Source organism: Schistocerca americana, chromosome 11 (genome assembly GCF_021461395.2).
Source record: "Schistocerca americana isolate TAMUIC-IGC-003095 chromosome 11, iqSchAmer2.1, whole genome shotgun sequence".
Taxonomy (NCBI): domain Eukaryota; kingdom Metazoa; phylum Arthropoda; class Insecta; order Orthoptera; family Acrididae; genus Schistocerca; species Schistocerca americana.
In genome coordinates, this window is record NC_060129.1 from 76,616,996 (window position 1) to 76,635,923 (window position 18,928).

The following is an 18,928-nucleotide window of genomic DNA, read 5'->3' on the forward strand; positions in this document are numbered from 1 at the left end:
ATGCATAGGTGGTGTTGTCACATTCACAGTAAGGAGAAGCAAAGATTCCTATTTGGTGAAGACAGTCTGGAAAATGCCAGTCATTGAACTGTATCTGAATTACACTAATTATTAATTTCCTTGGACAACTTTGTGTTTTGGAACCAAGGTTTATAGGGGATAGATTCTTGTATCAATGCATACCTTGTGACCTTATTAGATAGAGATAACATCCAATATTCTAACAAAATAAATATTAATTTTCTCTTGAATCCGCAGATTTAGGAACTCTCAAGTGATAAAAAATTCCTGCCGTAACTGCTGACTTCGCAGGTTGATCTGCCTGTTCATTGTATGTGATGCCCGAGTAAGTGAGAGTCCAAATGGAAGAAGACACAATTCCTTTGTCATTGCTTTGCATCACTGTGTGGATAATTTCAGCTATATATTTGTTTGTATCATAGTTCCAAGCATTGAATAACACTTCTCCAATCTGAAATAATTCCAATGTTAACGATGTCCTGTTTGTCTACCAAATAATAGTGCCTCCTTTATGGCTATTGTTTCTGCTGTGTAGAAGTGTGATGGGATGATAAATTGTTTGCACTATGATAGCTGTGGGCATGAAAAGCACAGCCAGCCAAACCATTGTATCCCATTTTTGACCTGCCTTTATACACCAACAGTGCCAACTTCAAAAATCATTCATAACATCATTCCTCCAAGTATAGGAAGAGTGCCTTATCAAATTAGAATAATGAGTTGTGGCATTGCTTGACTGGCAACTAAATGCAAATTTAAATGGAATACCCACATCAGTTGTAGTGTTACGATGTTGAACCTCTCGAATAGTGACTGCTGTTAATAACAGGAGCTGCCGTGAGTGAAATTGATTCGGATTTAAACTACTGATGTGATCCTTTGCCTGTAATTGACACAGGTGACCATGTAAAGTGTAACTTGAGTCTCGTATCTTCGGTAGTAAGAACTTCATTGCTAATGGACGTCTTCTCACTGAAAGAGGCTTGTCCACTGCTTCAGTCAACAAAGCATTAATGGGTGTGAATTGCATTCCTCCTATACTTATCAGGAGACAGCTATATTGAAGACTGTCAAGTTGAGACAGAGCTGTTTTTAACTTTTACCATAAGGTTTGTGCTCTGTGTATTATCAGCAGAACAGGAGGAGGAGCTCCCCACTGAGTCTCAGCTGCAGACCTCATAACATAAATAGATTGTTCGGTTTTATTTGTAATGTAGTCTATGTGGTTAATCCGTGTGAAACGTGTGTCTATAAAATTGTCCCCAGGAAATTCTATTTCCTAACTGAAAGGTATCTTCGATTGAATTCGTGGCTTTGTAAAGTGTACAACAGAAGATTTTCTTTTCAATATTGAAAGACTGTGCTCATCGAGCCATTTACAAACCGAGCAGCTGCTGAACACGCACATAAGACTGTTGTGATTGGCAAGCTTTTGGAGCCAATGGCTGCTCCTTAAGGCAGAAGGGTTGAAGGGGAAGGAAAAAGGGTGAAGGAAAAGGACTGGAGAGGTCTAGGAAAAGGGGTAGATTTTGGGAAAATCGCCCAGATCCGCGGGTCAGGTGAGACTTAGCGTATGGGATGAGAAGCAAAAGCTCCAATTAAATAATTTTATCAATAATTGACTTTTTGTTGTTTTATTAAGCCATATACGAGGATAGATCAAAAGGTAATGCTTCGTTTATCAAAAATATGTAGCAGTGAACTTATGACAATGGAATTACACTGAGGGGACAGAAGTCAGGGGGTGCCTTCTAATGTCACGTCAGACCTTCTGCTGCCCAGCACAGTGCGGCAACTCGATGCGGCACGGGTTCACCAAGTCGCTGAAAATTCGCAGCAGGAATATTGAGCCACTCTACCTCGTTAGCCATCCAAAAACGCGAAAGTGTTGCCGGTGCAGGATTTTTTTGCACGAACTTACCTCTAGATTATGTCCCAGAAATGTTCGATGGGATTCGTGGTGGACAATATGGGTGTCCAAATAATTCACTTGATCTGTCCAAAACATTTTTCGTACCAATCACATACAATTGCGGCTTGGTGATGCACAGAGTATTGTGACATAAAAATTTCGTCATTGTTTTGAAGCTCAAAGTCCATCACTGGCTGAAAATTGTCTCCAGGTAGTTCAGTTTGGCTGAAGGACCCAGTCAGTTGCAACATACACCATTATGGGTCCACCACCAGCTTGCGCAGTGTCTTTTGATAAACTGGATCTACGGTTTCACGAGGTCTGCGCCACACTCGAACCCTACCTCCAGCTCTTCACCAACTGAAATCAGGACTCATCTGACTGTCATCTAGATTCCAGCCGATACGGTCACAGGCCGAGGAGAGGCACTGCAGGCGATGTTCGACTCGTGTGTGACGTTGGCTCGAATTTCTGTTATGTCACCGACGCGTTGACGCTTCTTGTGAATTTCTGAACTTTGTTGTTTTGTGTGTGTTGTCATCTGCAATGACTTTTCTTTTTTTTCCCCCAGAATACAATTGTTTGTGTTTTTCATTTCGATCAAGTTCTGACAGGCAAACGACGTATTCATTCGGGAGTTGAGGGGTGTGGGACAAGCTTTGTGTACAGTTTTCTCTTCCCGGAGAATGTCTTGAAAACTCAAATTAGAGATGCCTCTCAATTGTGATTTCTGACCTGACAGTGTTTTCACACAATGGCTGCATGCCCCCAAGTTAACACTACCCACTCACAACTGACTGTCAAATGCGCATTTGCTGTTTACAATCGATAGTTTGAGTTGCTACTGTAGTTACTGTGCTGACGTCTTTTTGTATGCCAGGAATAAAAATAAACAATATCAGGAAAGGCATAGATTGCGACTCAGTGTAAAGATGACCTGTCAATTTGCAGACAGGCACAACAAAAAGACTGTTTACGTGTTATAGGTTTCAGCCAAAACCTTGCTCAACAAAGCGCGCACGCACACACGCACACAGACACACGCACACAGACAGCACCACTATCACTGGCTGCTCTGACCAGAATATGACTGTCATGTATAGCCATCTGGAGGGGGAGGGGGCGGCAGAAAAATGTGACTGATAGCAGGGTACAGGTGTGGGGAGAGAAGAGTGGGGTTTCCAGAGACTGCCAGGTGCAACATGGGGAGCTGGCATGTGGGAAAAGTAGAGGAGCAGGTTAGGAGAAAGGATGGGCAGGTATGTTGGCAGAGGGTGGCAGGATGTTGGCAGAGGGTGGCACACCATGAGGCACATGAAAATGGAGTAGTGGTATGACACAGGGAGATGAAACTGTTGGATGGATGGTGTGAGCTGTGGCCAAAATAATTTCGGGAGCAGGGAATTTGTTGTAAGGAGAACTCCCATCTGTGAAGTTCAGAAAAGCTGATGGTGGAGGGGAGGCTCCAGATGGCCTGAATTGTGAAGCAGCCATAGAAATCGATCTACTTTATTCTCGGCCACAGTTTGGCAGTGGCTGTTTATCTTGGTGGACAGCTAGTTGGCAGTCATACCAACATAAAAGGGTGCGCAGCATTTGCAGCAGAGTTGGTATATGATGTAGCTACTTTGACAGGCAACCCGGCCTCTGATGGTGTAGGATAAGCCTGTGATAGGACTGGAATAGGTTGTGCTATGTCAGTTGATGGAGCAGGTCTTGCGCCTGGGGCTTCCACAGGGATATGATCCCTGTGGCAAGGGCTGGGAGTGGCAGGGGTGTAGGTGTGGACTAGAATGTTTTGTAAGTTGGGCGGGCGACAGAACACCACATTAAGTGAGGATTTCAGATAGGATGACCCTCATTTCAGGGTATTATGATTAAAGGATGTGGTTCAGTTGTTCCAGGCCTCTCCTTTCCCAGTCCTCTCCCCCTGCTGCTCCCCAACCCCCCCCCCCCCCCCCCCCGCCCCCACCCACCCACCCTCCGCTTTCAGAATTCCCGCACCCCACACCCTCTGATGCTACACCTGGCAGTCTTGTCATACGTGTATCCTGCTATCCCTGCCCCTTACCCGTCCCACTCCAGATTGCATTCCAGTCAGAGCGGCCTTAGGGTCGGTCATGTGTGCATGAGATTACTTGTGTGTGTGTGTGTGTGTGTGTGTGTGGTTTTCTGTGCCAAACACGGCTTTGGGCGAAACCTATAATATTAACCATCTTTTTATTGTGCATGTCTGCAACTCAGCAGGTCGTCATCTTTACGGTGAGTAGCAATCTGTCCTTTTCCTAATATTGTTGATATTCCAACCGGGAGTTTCCATTGTTTGAGGAATACAAATCAGTTTCAGAGTTTTTTTTGGGGCAGGGAAAGGTCCGGGTTAGCAGGGTATGGGAGAGGGGAGAGCAGAATGCTGCCTGGCAGGGTGTGCGGGGGCTAGATAGCAAGGCAAAGCATTAGGAGGTGGTGTGTCGGGGAGAGGGGGAGGGACAGAGAGTGGAAAATGAGAGGAACAGGGAAGGGGAAAGGGTGGGTGGGTATGTTGGAAGAGGTGGCACACAAAGAGATTGTGATGGACTTTGAAAAGGGAGGAGATGAGTGGATGTGGGGGTGGAAACTGTTAGGTACCTTCAGTTGCATGTTGTGCACAGGTTGGTCTACTGTGCTCTCAGCCACAGTATGACAGTTGCTGTTCTTACTGGTTGACAGCTGGTTTGTAGTCGTACCAATATAAAAAGCTTTACAATCATTGCAGCAGAGTTGGTGTAAGACGTTGCTGCCTTCACAGGTGACTGGCCTCTTAATGGGTAGGATAAGCCCGTGGGAGGCCTAGGATGTTGTGGAGGTTGGGCGGGTTGGCGGGCCCCCCTTCAGGAGTGGTGGGACGGATCTCGGGTAGGCTGTCACTTATTTCAGGGCATGATAAGTAATCAAAGCCTTGACAGAGGATGTAGTTGAGTTGTTCCAGTCTTGGGTGGTATTGGGTGACAAAGGGGGCACTCCTTAGTAGCTGGTTCTTGGGAGGCGAGATTGGTTGTGTGTGGGGAAATGGCACAGGAAATCTGTTTGTGGACTAGTTCCTGGGGCATACTGCCTGTCTGTCAAGGCTGTATGGGAGGGACTTTTTTTGTGTGAATGGGATGACACCTGTAGAAATGCAAGTACTGTTGGTGGTTGGTGGGTTTAATGTGGGCAGAGGTGCAGATGGAGCCAGCAGAGATGAGTCCAGATCATAAAGATGTCATCAGACTAAGGGTTTGGTGTTTTGGGAGACTACGAAGATCTCCTCCAGATGGCTCATAAACAGATTAGCATAAACAGATTTGTAGCTACAAACCTTATTGATAGTGTCACTATAGAGCCAGGGATTAGCGATCGTGATGTCATCATAGTGGCGAGGGTCCGCAGCTTGTGGTCTAGTGGCTAGGGTTGCTGTCTCTGCATCATGGGGTCCCGGGTTCGATTCCTGACCAGATTGGGGATTTTTCTCTGCCTTGGGACTGGGTGTTTGTGTTATCTTCATCATCATCATCATTCGTGACAAGAGCTAGATTGGACTGTGAAAAAATTGGACTGTGTAAAAATTGGGACTTTGTATGGGCACTGATGATGACACAGTTGAGTGCCCCACAAACCAATCATCATCATCACACTGGTGATGGTTAATAAAATTAATAAATCTGTCAAAAAGTCTAGGAGAGTATTTATACTAGAAAAAAGCAGGTAATCATTTATTAGGATCCCATTTAGACACTGTATTGACACCATTTAGTTCCAGTGCAACTGACATGGAAGAATTACAGCAAAGTTTAAACTGATTGTAAATCATGCTCTGGAGATGGGTGTGCCAAGCAAGTTCATTAACCATTTCACAGCTAAAAATGTGCTCTTTGCATTCCGTGGCGAGGTAGCTTTTGTATTGGATCTACACTTTTCACCAGATGACGGTGTCTGTGCTGAGAGATGGAATTCCAGCCAATATGAAATACTTCTCATTTGATTTTTTGAAAACTATTAGGTAAAAAAAAAAAAAATGTTCTTGCACATTCTACAGTCCGATCTCATCACTCGATAAAGAATTGAATTCCTTTCCATTGTCGCTCATACTTATTGTGCTTCATCAAATTAAGTAAATTAGAGTTTGTAGAGGTAGAAATGCTTTGTGTAAATTTTGAGTATGGTTGATTTTAGCTCGTACACCACAGTGAATGGAATGTAGATAAAGAAGATACTGAAATTTTATTTAAAATGATAACATGCAATTAGGCACATACATTATGTGGTAAATACTCGAAACTTTTGTATTCACCGAGGTACGGAAGTAACTCGACTGTAGCAGGGAGAGGTCGGCGGCTCGGGATGCTTTCAGATATCCGTGGCAGTGTAGGAAAACCCAAACAGCAGCACTTATACATCCGACAGCACCTGGGGAACGGTGTAGCATAACTGGTGTGCATGCCCACAGCAGCGAAAGGGTTGAGGATGGAAAAGGCTCTCCATGGTTTAATAATCAAATTCAGAAACTGCTGAGGAAACAGGGATGTACCACTCTGCTGAGGAAACAGGGATTGTACCACTATTGGCAAAAAAAAAAAAAAAAAAAAAAAAAAAAAAAAAAAAAAAAAAAATAAATAAATAATTTGTGCATCTGCCAGGTCATCACTGTGTGAAGCAAAGCATACAACTCCCACTGTCACACCCAATGCCAGATTTTGGTGAGAACCCAAGAAAATCCTGGTTGTACGTAAAATCAGTAAGTGCCATTCATTGATGAGTTTGCTGTGGAAACAGGTGATGTCAAAAGGAAAGCTGAAGATTTACTTTTCACATTTAAGAAATCATTCACACAGGAAGGTCGTACAAACGAGTCATTGTCTGTAGCACAGAGCCCGCGTGACGAACATATAGGTATATCTGCCTTAGAGAAGTAACTGAGAAAGTCAAAAACAGGTAAGTTTCCAGGTCCGGATGGACTCCCAGTCCTGTTTTACAGAGAGTACTGTGTGACACAAGTCCCTTACGCAGCTTGCATTTATTGCAAATGTCTCGCCTAGGGCAAAGCCCCGAGTGACTGGAAAAAAGTACAGGTGACTCGTGTATGTAAGGAAGGTAAAAGAATTGACCTGTATAATTTTGGACTCTTATCCTTCACATTTGTTTGCTGCAGAATTCTGGAAGTTCAAATACAATAAATTTCATTGAGACAGGGAAGCTCCTGTCGACAGATCAGCACGGATTTAGAAAGGATTGCTCGTGTGTAACTCAGCTTGTCCTTTTCTTATGCAATATCCTGTGAACTGTGAATGTAGGGCAACAGGCGAGTTCCATATTCGTAGATTTCCGTAAAGTGTTTTACACAGCGCCCTGACCCAGACAATTGACGAAGGTCTGAATGTAAGGATTAGTGAGTGGCTCAAAGACTTTTTGAGTAGTAGAACCCAGTATGTTGTCCTCGATAGCAAGTGTTCGTTAGGGACAAGGGTATCATCAGGAGTGCCCTACAGCTGTGTATGAGGACCACTCTTATCTGTGTGCATAAATGTTCTGACAGACCGAGTGAAGAGTAATTTACAGCTGTTTGCTGATGAGGCTCTAGTGTGCAGGTATACAGGAAGGCTTTGTCATTGACCGACTCTAGGGGAATACGAGATGAGTTGGACAAAAATTTCTAATGGATGTGAGTTTTCTAAATGCAGAAAAATGTAAATTAGTGTGGAAAAACAGTCCTATAACATTGGAATACAGCATTAGTAATGTGCTGACAGACACAGTCACATAAATTAAAAATCTAGGCATTGCAATGTTATACAAAATGGAATGAGCGCTCCAGGTTGTTAGTTATGCTCGAGTTTGTTTATTGCAAGTATTTTGGGAAAGTGTAACTCATCTGTAGAGAAGACAGTATATAGAACACTAGTGCGACCCATTCTCGAGTAATGCTCGAGTGCTTGGGATCCCCACCAGAGGTGTTAGATTTGTTACCGGTAGGTTTCATAAGCACGAAAATATTACAGAAATACTTTGTGAACTCAAATGGAAATGCCTACAGGGGAGAAAATATACTCTTCACGAGTCACTATTGCAGAAATTTAAAGAACTGATACTTGAGACCAACTGCACAGTGCTACTACTACTGTCAACATATGTTTCTGGTCCACAAAGATGAGAGAAATTAGGGTTCTAATGGGGGCTTATAGACAATCGTTTTTTCCTCGCTCTATTTCCAGGTGGAACAGGAAAGTAAGTGACTAGTAGTGGTACAAGATACCCTCTGCTCTGCACCGTACGGTAGCTTGCGAAGTATATAAGCAGATTTAAATGGAGATTCAGATCATCTCAAACACAAGGCCAGTTTATTTCAAATAGTCCTGCCTCATTCATTTTACCTATAGCATACAATATTGTTTTATTCATACATTCCTCAAAAGAAGGTGTTTTGTAATATATAAAGCTAATCGACACACACACACACACACACACACACACACACACACACACACACACACACACAGGCTTTCCCTCTCTCTTGAATTGGGGCCTAAGTGACCTTTCATTCCTTTCCAAGCTGTCCATGTCTCCTGTTGGGGAAGGAACTGATACTTGTGAAAACTGGGCTATTGGTGTTTACCTTTGTATGTAAATGTAATCAGTACTGAAATTTCATCTCCTGAAGCCTTTCTGTGTCCTTGTAATCTTACTGTTTTCTGATACGATTTTTCCTTTTGTCATAAATAATACTGTACGTAATATAATTCGACGTATCGGGCCTTTACAACTGTCGATATTTGTGCTGTGTCGGTAGTGTTTACGTGTAGCTGGTGTCGTGGTGTACTGTGTAGCGTTAGTATGTAGTTTTAGTGTACGGTCTAGTACTTAGCAGTAACACAGCTCGCCATTCAGCAGAGTTGTGGCCATGTGCAGGATCGGATGGGGTAGTTTGCACCCCAACGTGTGCCAGTGTGGACGGGAGCCTGGGCGTGCCCGTGCCCGTCCCCCCGGACTCGGGTTCGCCGGAAGGTACGGCAAGAGAGCTGAATTTGCCTATCTGTCTATGTGTGTTTCTCTCTCTCTCTCTCTCTCTCTCTCTCTCTCTCTCTCTGCTGTCAGTGTCGTAGCTGTCGGAGGGGCTCAGCTGCTCTGCTCTTCTGTGTCTGCTTTGCAAATGTGGTGCTTTGGGTGTCTGCTTGCGGCTTCACCTGTTTGCTTGTACCAGTGGAGGGATATCCGGCTGCCTTTTGTGTGTGCTCTGCTTGCGGAAGTGGGCAGGTGCTTCAATTCTGTGGATGGGTATACTTTGGGTCTTTGGTGATTTTTTTTGTTTTTGTTTTATTGGCGATAGGCCATTGTCTGAGGCATGTTTTTCTGTTGTATCATTTCATCTCCTATTGCTGAAGACATTGGAACGTAGAAAGACTTAGTAGTTTCAACTCAAACAAGTTTAGCAAGTCAAACTATCTATATGTACCTGTGCTAGAGATCAGAAACAGAGCGAGTAAGAGTCGAATGTTGAGATTTGTGTACAGTACAAGTGGAGGTGCCACCATTACATCATTGCTGTACTCGCTGGCATTCTTCCCACTGACAGGGTGTTTGACGAGTCACTCCCTATTTTTAAACAGTTATATTTTATTTTATTTATGAACCAATTTTTGTAGAACTCCTTTTGTGAAAAACATCATTTTGAGGTTGTCATTTTTAACCTCCACATAAGCTCCAGCATTCTCTACACACTTTTTTAGTGAACTCCTCGTGATGGCTGGGTGTTGTGTGCTGTCCTTAGGTTAGTTAGGTTTAAGTAGTTCTAAGTTCTAGGGGACTTATGACCACAGCAGTTGAGTCCCATAGTGCTCAGAGCCATTTGAACCATTTTTTAGTGAACTGATGCATGTGATACTGCTGCATGCAATGTGTTAAGTAGAACATTGACCAATGCCACAGATGTTACTGCTTCCAATTCATCCACATCCTGCGGTTTCCTCTTGTAAACCTCCCCGTAGCCAACTGCCAGAGAAAAAATCGCAAGGCATTAAATCGGGGCTCCGGGCAGGCCATTCGTGTGCTCCACATCTTCCAATCTGACGGCCAGGGAAGTGATCGTGAAGCCATTGGTGGGCGTCACTTGCAAACTGTGCGGTAGCTCTGTCCAGCATGAAGTGAAGCTGTCGGTTGTTCCATTATAAAATTACTGGCCATACACGATCTTGCAGCATTTCTAGGTGTCTTTGCCATTCATTCTGTTCCCCAGAAAGAAAGGATTGACAATTTCAGGTGACGTGATACCACGCCATACTGTCACTTTTGGATGCCCCTGTGCTTTTTCAACACATTCGTGTGTGTTTCTGGCTTCCCAATAATGACAGTTATGCCTGTTTTCGAATGATGCAGCATGGAAAACTGCCTCATCAGTCCACAGAATATTCTCAAAAAGTTCAGGCCAACCATCATTCCAACCCAAAAAAATTTCTCCAAACACTATTCTTCTGCCGCAGTCAGCAGAAAAGAATTGTTTCACGTAATATGCTTTCACAATGTAAAAATGAGATCTTTCTTAAGACTTGTTCCAACTCCATAATGTGAAAGACTACTTCCACTAGATATTTGGTGCAGTGATTTCTTATGGCTCCTCATGAACATTTCACAAACTTTGTCAATATTCTGTGGTGTCCTCAAGTTGACAGACTTCCCTATATTTTTGCATTGACAACACTCCCCATTGTTACTGGTTTGGAATGGCAATTTTTTTAAATTTTTTTGCATTCAGTGTTGCACGGATCTATCTTTCAGCCCTCCAGCACCTTTGTACTCGCACCACAGATCCCCAGACCTCATAGCAAGCTACTATTTTGACCCATTCTTTCACACTCGACACAGGCAGCACTTTCCAACTGAAACAAAAGAAAAAAAAATGTTGGACACTACTTCAAGGAGTGCCGTTTCTAAAGAAAAAAGTAGTTATAAGAAAAGTTGTTCATAAATAAAGAAATTACAACTGTTTAAAAATGGGGAATGACTTAACAGGCACCCTGTATTGGCAAGAGCTTGAAAAACCTGACAACAGGGTGCTGAAGTCACTTCCAACTCGTTGACTGATCTCCTCTTACTAAAACACACAGGAGTGTAAACTGTTGACATTCAGTGCAGTAGCTTGCCATTTTAGTGTAACAGCCGGCCGCTGGTGGCCGAGCGGTTCTGGCGCTACAGTCTGGAACCGCGCGACCGCTACGGTCGCAGGTTCGAATCCTGCTTCGGGCATGGATGTGTGTGTTGTCCTTAGGTTAGTTAGGTTTAAGTAGTTCTAAGTTCTAGGGGAATTATGACCTGAGCAGTTGAGTCCCATAGTGCTCAGAGCCATTTGAACCTTTTTTTTTTTTAGTGTAACACTGACGGGGAAAGATAACTAACTCCCGGCATGAGATGATCTCAAACTGTGGAGGGTGTAAGGCAAAAATTAAGTCGTGCATTGTATGCAATTGCAAATTTGCTCCATAAGAGGAAATGTGACCTCTGGAAAAAGTTTGATTCTACAGTCCACACTTCGCACAAGAAACATACAAAATTTGTCCAGTCCAAACAAAGTGTTTGTATTATTTTTTAATAAATTAATTTACAGTGGAGTTCGAAATTTTTTCTACGTGTACACATATACATTCCTTTATGTGCATACTTAAACAACTAAGTGTGTGTGTTTAAAGAGAAACGGTATCCATTGCTAAGCGACTGGTAAATGATACGAGAGTTGCCCAGAAAGTAAAGCGCAGCAATTTTTTTTTTTTTTTTTTTTTTTTTTTTTTTTTTTTTTTTTTTTTTTGCCCCCTCAGCTGAAAACAATGCTACGAATATGAAACGTTACGTATGTATTATTTGAAGTCTCCCGAGTGAGCGCGCCAAGTTTCTGTCACTTCTGACAGATAGCGTAGCTGCAGGACAGTTTCAAAATGGCATCTGTAGGTGATGTACATTACAAGCAAATTGCCATCATTGAATTTCTCACTACAGAGGAAGAAACTGTAGGCAATATTCACAAATGCTTGTACAAAGTCTACAAAGCATCTGCTGTCGACAGAAGCACAGTTAGTCACTGGGCACGGAGCGTGAATTCATCAGAAGGCGGTTTGTCGGAGCTCCACGATTTGCAGCGGTCGGGGAGCACATCCACAGCTATCGCACCAGACGTGTTGCAGCGAGCTGCTGATGTCATTCACAAGGACAGTCACATTAAAACTCGGCAGTTGGTGCTGCAGCTGTCAATCGACAACGGAAGTATAGATGCAATTATCCACTCTCTCGGATACTTAAGTGTGTGCTAGATGGGTTCCGCAGTGGCTAATGGTGGATCACAAATTGCACAGAAAAAACATTAGTCTCAATTTGTTGCAACATTTTGAAGCTGAGGGGGAGGCCGCCTTGTCCCCGATTGCGACAGGTGATGAAACCTGGATTCACCTTTTGAGCCTGAAATGAAATGACAGTCGATGGAATGGCGCCATTCCCACTCCCCACACAAGAAGAATTCAGAGCAATGCTTCCGCTGGCAATGTCATGATAACCGTGTTCTGGGACTGTGAAGGTGTGATTCTCATTGATGTGATTCCAAGAAGTGGCACCATTAATTCAGAAGCAAATATCGACACATTAACAAAACTCGAGACCTGCTTCCGGCAACTTTGGTGCCACAGCAACCCGGGAGATGTTTTGCTGCAACACGGTAACTCTCAGCCCCACGCAAGTCTGAGGACTGCTGAACACATCGCAAGACAGGGTCGGACAGCGTTACCCCATCCGCCCTACGGCCCTCACCTAGCCCCCTCAGACTTCCACTTGTTTGGGCCATCAAGGGATGTCATTCGTGGAAGACATTTTGAGGACGATGAGGTCATTCACACAGTGAATCACTGGCTCCACCACCAGGACAAGAATTGGTACACGCCCTCATTTTGTGCTGGGCGTACACAACCTCATTTTGCGCTGGAGGAAGGCCATAGAACAGGATGGAAATTACGTGGAAAAATAGGGCATGTAGATAAAATACACATTCTTTCATGTGTCTAGTGTTCAACCAGAGGTTGTAGAGGGTCTCAGAGAGATCATTAGGGAATTCTTGACAGAAATAGGGAAAAGAAATACACTAGAACAAGAATGGGTAGCTTTGAGAGATGAAATATTGAAGCCAGCAGAAGACCAAGTAGGTAAAAAGCCGAGGGCTGATGGAAATCCTTGGGTAACAGAAGAGATATTGAATTTAATTGATGAAAGGAGAAAATATAAAAATGCAGTAAATGAAGCAGACAAAAGGGAATACAAACGTCTCAGAAATGAGTGCAAAATGGCTAGAGGACAAATTTAAGCATGTAGAGGCATATCTCACTAGGGGTAAGGTAGATACTGCCTACAGGGAAATTAAAGAGACCTTTGGAGACAAGAGAACCACCTGTATGAATATCAAAAGCTCAGATGGGAAACCAGTCCTAAGCACAGAAGGGAAAGCAGAAAGGTGGAAGGAGTATATAGAGGGTCTACACAAGGGCGATGTACTTGACGACAGTATTATGGAAATGGAAGAAGATGTAGATGAAGATGAAATGGGAGATATGATACTGCGTGAAGAGTTTGACAGAGCACTGAAAGACCTGAGTCAAAACAAGGCCCCGGGAGTAGACAACATTCCATTAGAACCACCTGATAGCCTTGGGAGAGCGAGTCCTGACAAAACTCTGCCATCTGGTGAGCAAGATATGAGACTGGTGAAATACCCTCAGGCTTCAAGGAGGATATAATAATTCCAATCCCAAAGAAGGCAGGTGTTGACAGATGTGAAAATTACCGAACTATCAGTTTAATAAGTCACGGCTGCAAAATACTTACACGAATTGTTTACTGACAAATGGAAAAACTTGTAGAAACCAACCTTAGTAAAGATCAGTTTGGATTCCGTAGAAATGTTGGAACACATGAGGCAATACTGACCCAATGACTCATCTTAGAAGATAGAGTGAGGAAAGGCAAACCTACATTTCTAGCATTTGTGGACTTAGGGAAGGCTTTTGACAATGTTGACTCGAATACTTTCTTAAAAATTACGAAGGTGGCAGGAGTAAAATACAGGGAGCGAAAGGCTATTTACAATTTGTACAGAAACCAAATGGCAGTTACAAGAGTCGGGGGGCATGAAAGGGAAGCAGTGATTGAAAAGGGTAGTGAGACAGTGTTGCAGCCTATCCCCGATGTTATTCGATCTGTATACTGAGCAAGCAGTAAAGGAAACAAATGAAATAAAAACTTTGAGGTTTGCTGATAACATTGTAATTCTGGCAGAGACAGCGTAGGATATGGAAGAGCAGCTGATCGGAATGGATAGTGTCTTGAAAGGAGGACATAAGATGAACATCAACAAAAGCACAACGAGGATAATGGAATGTAGTTGAGTTAAGTCGGGTGATGCTGAGGGAATTAGATTAGGAAATGAGGCACTTAAAGTAGTAGATGAGTTTTCCTTTTTGGGGAGCAAAATAACTGATGATGGTCGAAGTAGAGAGGATATAAAATGTAGACTGGCTACGGCAAGAAAAGTGTTTCTGAAGAAGAGGTAATGAGGAGGTATTGAATAGAATTGGGGAGAAGAAGAGTTGGTGGCAGAACTTGACTAGAAGGAGGGATCGTTTGGTAGGACATGTTCTGAGGCATCAAGGGATCACCAATTTAGTATTGGAAGGCAGTGTGGATGGTAAAAATCGTAGAGGGAGACCAAGAGATGAGTACACCAAGCAGATTCAGAAGGATGCGGGTTACAGTAGTTAGTCAGTGATGAAGCCCTTATAATTATCATACCTAAAACACTTGTATGTGTTTCCAGAACACAACAAGTTTGAGTCTTGGTCCAGCACAATTTTTAATCACCCAGGAAGTTACAGTTCTGTACGTAGTGTGAATGCTGTGAGTCCACCGTTGTAATTCTGAACTCGATACTCGCTCCCCTTTCTATGCTGGTTTAGTCATCTTGTATCTGACAACAGACTGGAATGACAAGTTTTCTGTTAAATGGGCAGTGATGGAGATTGGCGAGTCGAGTATCCGAGTGTACGCAGACAGCGAGTTAGAGATGACACCGTAATTGCTGCCGGTGCATTGAAAGCAAGTACACACACCTCACTTCTGATCTGTAACCCTCGCAACTGTCGGGTTGTGACACTGTCAGTGTGCTGCTCAGTACCACGAACCCCACCAGTGGAAGCTGTGGAGCTTGTAATATGGAAGAGTTGGCACTGGTTGCTTTACTTAGCATTGAAGCCTAGAACCTGTACAATTTCAATCCTTTACTAGTTCTGTTAGAGCTGTTTTTCTGCTTACATGTGTCTCTGTCCTTTCTGTATATCTTTGCATAGTAATTATTGAATCCTGTTAAAACTGTAGGATTAGAGAAGTGAATTTTATGGTTCGTAGCTCTCATTGTGTGATCTGCTACTGCCAATTTATCTGTGTTTCTCAGACTTTACTTGGTCTTTTGTTGTTTAAGCTAGTTGTTAATGCTGCTTCTTATGGTTTCTGTTTAAAGTTGACCGCATGTTTGAGGGATTGTTGTACACCCCTGCTGTGGCAAGCGGCAGTCATAGATACTTTATGGTGTTGAAATATGCTATGTGGCCAAAAGTATCCGGACACCCCCAAAAACTTATGTTTTTCATATTAGGTGCATTGTGCTGCCAGGTACTCCATATCAGCGACATCAGTAGTCATTAGACATTGTGAGAGAGCAGAATGGGGTGCTCCATGAAATTCGTGGACTTCAAACGTGGTCAGGTGATTTGGTGTCACTTGGGTCATACATCTGTACATGACATTTCCACACTCCTAAACATTCCTAGGTGCACTATTTCTGACATGAGAGTGAAGTGGAAACGTGAAGGGACACGTACAGCACAAAAGTGCCTCGTCTGTTGGCTGACAGATCACCGACAGTTCAAGAGGGTCATAATGTGTAATAGGCAGACATGTATCCAGACTGTCACACAGGAATTCCAAACTGCATCAGGATCCACTGCAAGTACTGTGATAGTTAGGCAGGAGGTGAGAAAACTTGGATTTCACGGTCGAGCGGCTGCTCATAAGCCATAAATCGCACCAGTAAATTCCAAACGATGCCTCGCTCGGTGTAAGGAGCGTGAACATTGGATGATTGAACAGTGGAAAAATGTTATGTGTAGGAATGACGAATCACAATATACAGTGTCGCAATCTGATGCCAGGGGGTGGGTGTGGCGAATGCCTGCTGAATGTCATCTGCCAGCGTGTGTAGTGCCAACACTAAAATTCAGAGGCAGTGGTGTATGTTGTGGTCTTGCTTTTCATGGAGGGGGTTTGCACCCCTTGTTTTGCGTGGCACTGTGACAGCACAGGCCTACATTGATGTTTTAAGCATTCTGGCATCCCACTGTTGAAGAGCAATTTGGGGATGGCGATTGCACCTTTCAAAACGATCGAGCACCTGTTCGCAATGCACAGCCTATGACAGAGTGGTAACACGACAATAATATCCCTGTAATGGACTGGCATGCACAGAGTCCTGACCTGAATCCTACAGAACACCTTTTGGGATATTTTGGAACGTCGACTTCGTGCCAGGCCTCACCGACCGACATCGATACCTCTCCTCAGTGCAGCACTCCGTGAAGAATGGGTTGCCATTTCCCAAGAAACCTTCGAGCACCTGATTGAACGTATACCTGCAAGAGTGGAAGCTGTCACCAAGGGTAAGGGTGGGCCAACACCATACTGAATTCCAGCATTACCGATGGAGGATGCCACGAACTTGTAAGTCATTTTCAGCCATGTGACCAGATACTTTTGATCACATAGTGTATGCATTCATCTATATAGTCACTTTTAACACTTCGTCAATACCGTGTCATTTAGCACCCTGCCAGTGCAATCAGTCTCACGTTTTACAAATGGGGCGAAAATTATCCCTGTAGCTGGTTCTTTTTCACTACAAGCTACAAGTAGTTTCAGATGTACTGCAATATTTAGAGCACACAGCACCAATTCTTCTGCATTAAAAACTTCATAATGCATGTCAGTGTGAGTATGTGGTCTTAGAATGAATTCTGATGTTGTGTCCCAGCTGTTGCCTGGCTTCTTAGCGGGTACAGTCACATCAATGTGACTACTACCAGTGTTCAATTTCAGTGTACAACAGCTACTGGCAAACAGCACGTGGCAACCCTATCAATGGAGGGTATATAAAGCGTGTCGGGGACCCGAAATGAGCGCAGTCATTGTCGTAATGCAGGAATGGAATGTTTTATCTGAAGTCCAGAAGGGCACAATAGTGAGCTTTCTGGCCAGGGGCTGTGGAAGCATTTCCAAATGGCGATGTTAGTAAACCTTTAGTCTACTGTCGTGGTTAAAGTGCACTTCGCATGGCAAAATGGTGGTATCCAAAATAGGGGCTGAAACAACTGTGGTGCACCACAGGCCGTAGGTGCTGGGTGAATGGTAACTGCAGCGATGTGTGCAGACAAGTAGATGTGCAACTGTTGAGGAACTGACCACCCGGGTGAACAGAAGGGCTAAGAACAGTGTCTTCTCATTGAATGTTCAGCAGCTGTTTCTATATAGAGGCCTCCACAGCACGCGCCTCGTTTGTGCACCCGTGGCGACTGACGTTCGTCAGCAACAGAGACTGGAATTAGTACACCACTATTGCAACTGGATGTCTGGTGTTTGATGGCAGGTGACCTTTTTGGGTGACAGATGGCTGGTGGTGTTTACACAGGACCTGTTAAAAAAATTCGAAAACATTCGTAATCTCGCGCCAGTGATGCATTGGAGTGAAATGCAGTTGGCATCCCTGCACGTGCCGGTGTTTAGTCATTTAGTGTGTAACTACCAGAAGTTTCATTTTTGTATGTCTGTTAGTTATCGTTAAATGCTGTATTGAGTAGAACATTGTGTATCACAGATTGTCTCCATTAAATTTTGTGTGAAACTCGTGAATCCCTTTAGAGAGAGACACCAAGTGATGCTGGAAGCCTACAGTGACGAGTGCTTAAGCTGTACTCGGTGTTACGTATGGTTCGTACGGTTTAAAAATGAGGGGACATAAATTAAAGATGATCCTCATTCAGGGTGCCCTTTGGCATCTACAGATGACGGCCCTGTCGGGAACGTCAATGAAATTGTGTGTGCTGATCAAAGACTGACTGACTGCGAGAGATTGCAGAAGAATGCAGCATTTAAGTTGGATTGTGTTGTGAAATCCTGACAGACCGTCTTGGAACACATCGTGTTGCCGCCTAGTTCGTCCCGCAAGCCCACAAGTAGAGACCAGAAAGGCTTTGCAATTTGTGAAGAGCTATTGGATCGTGCAAATGAGAATGAATTTCCTTAACAAACTTGTAACTGGTGATGAGACGTGGATACACAGTTATGATGTTGAGACAAGGTTCGATCTTCACAGTGGGTAGAGAAAGGTTTTCCAGGATGAAAAAGCTCGTCAGCTCAGGTCAATTGTCAAAGCTGTGCTGATAGTTTTCTTTGACTTTGAAGGATTAGTTCATCACGGATTTGTGCCACAGGGCCAAACTGTTAATCGATGGTACTATCGGGACACGTTGTGACACGTGTGAGAAGGAAAGGGTCTAAAGTGTAGCGAGACAATTCGTGGTCTCGGAACACGGTAACGCACCCGCACAGTCGTCCCTGTTGGTCTGTGACTGTTGCACAACAAATGTAATCATTGGGCTGCGTCATCCAATGTACTTTCCAGACCTGGCCCCTGCAGACTTTTTTTCTCTTTCCGAAGTTGAAAACCGAGTTGCAAGGATGAAGATTTGCAACAGTAGACAAGATGAAGGAAAGTCACAAACGGTGCTTCGTGCGTTCCAGCAAGAAGGGTAGCGAGACTGCTTCCAGAAGTGGAAACGGCATTGGGAGTGGTGTATCAATTGTGGAGGAGAGTATTTCGTAGGAGGCTGTGCACAATAAGTAAAAGGGAAGCGTAGA

The 18,928-nt window shown here is 43.8% G+C and overlaps 1 protein-coding gene across 3 annotated transcripts in view; it reads left to right on the forward strand.

Annotated features, from left to right (window-relative positions):
* Nucleotides 1-18,928, forward strand: part of LOC124553802 (sorting nexin-13-like) — a 419,627-nt gene that overhangs the window by 197,385 nt on the left and 203,314 nt on the right. For 2 of the 3 annotated variants that reach the window (XM_047127777.1, XM_047127778.1), the window contains exon 10: nucleotides 8,852-8,947. The exons of the other annotated variant lie outside the window; for it this stretch is intronic. In XM_047127777.1, the coding sequence (XP_046983733.1) occupies nucleotides 8,852-8,947 (96 nt within the window). The remainder of the gene's footprint in view (nucleotides 1-8,851; nucleotides 8,948-18,928) is intronic. 3 annotated transcript variants of the gene reach the window in all.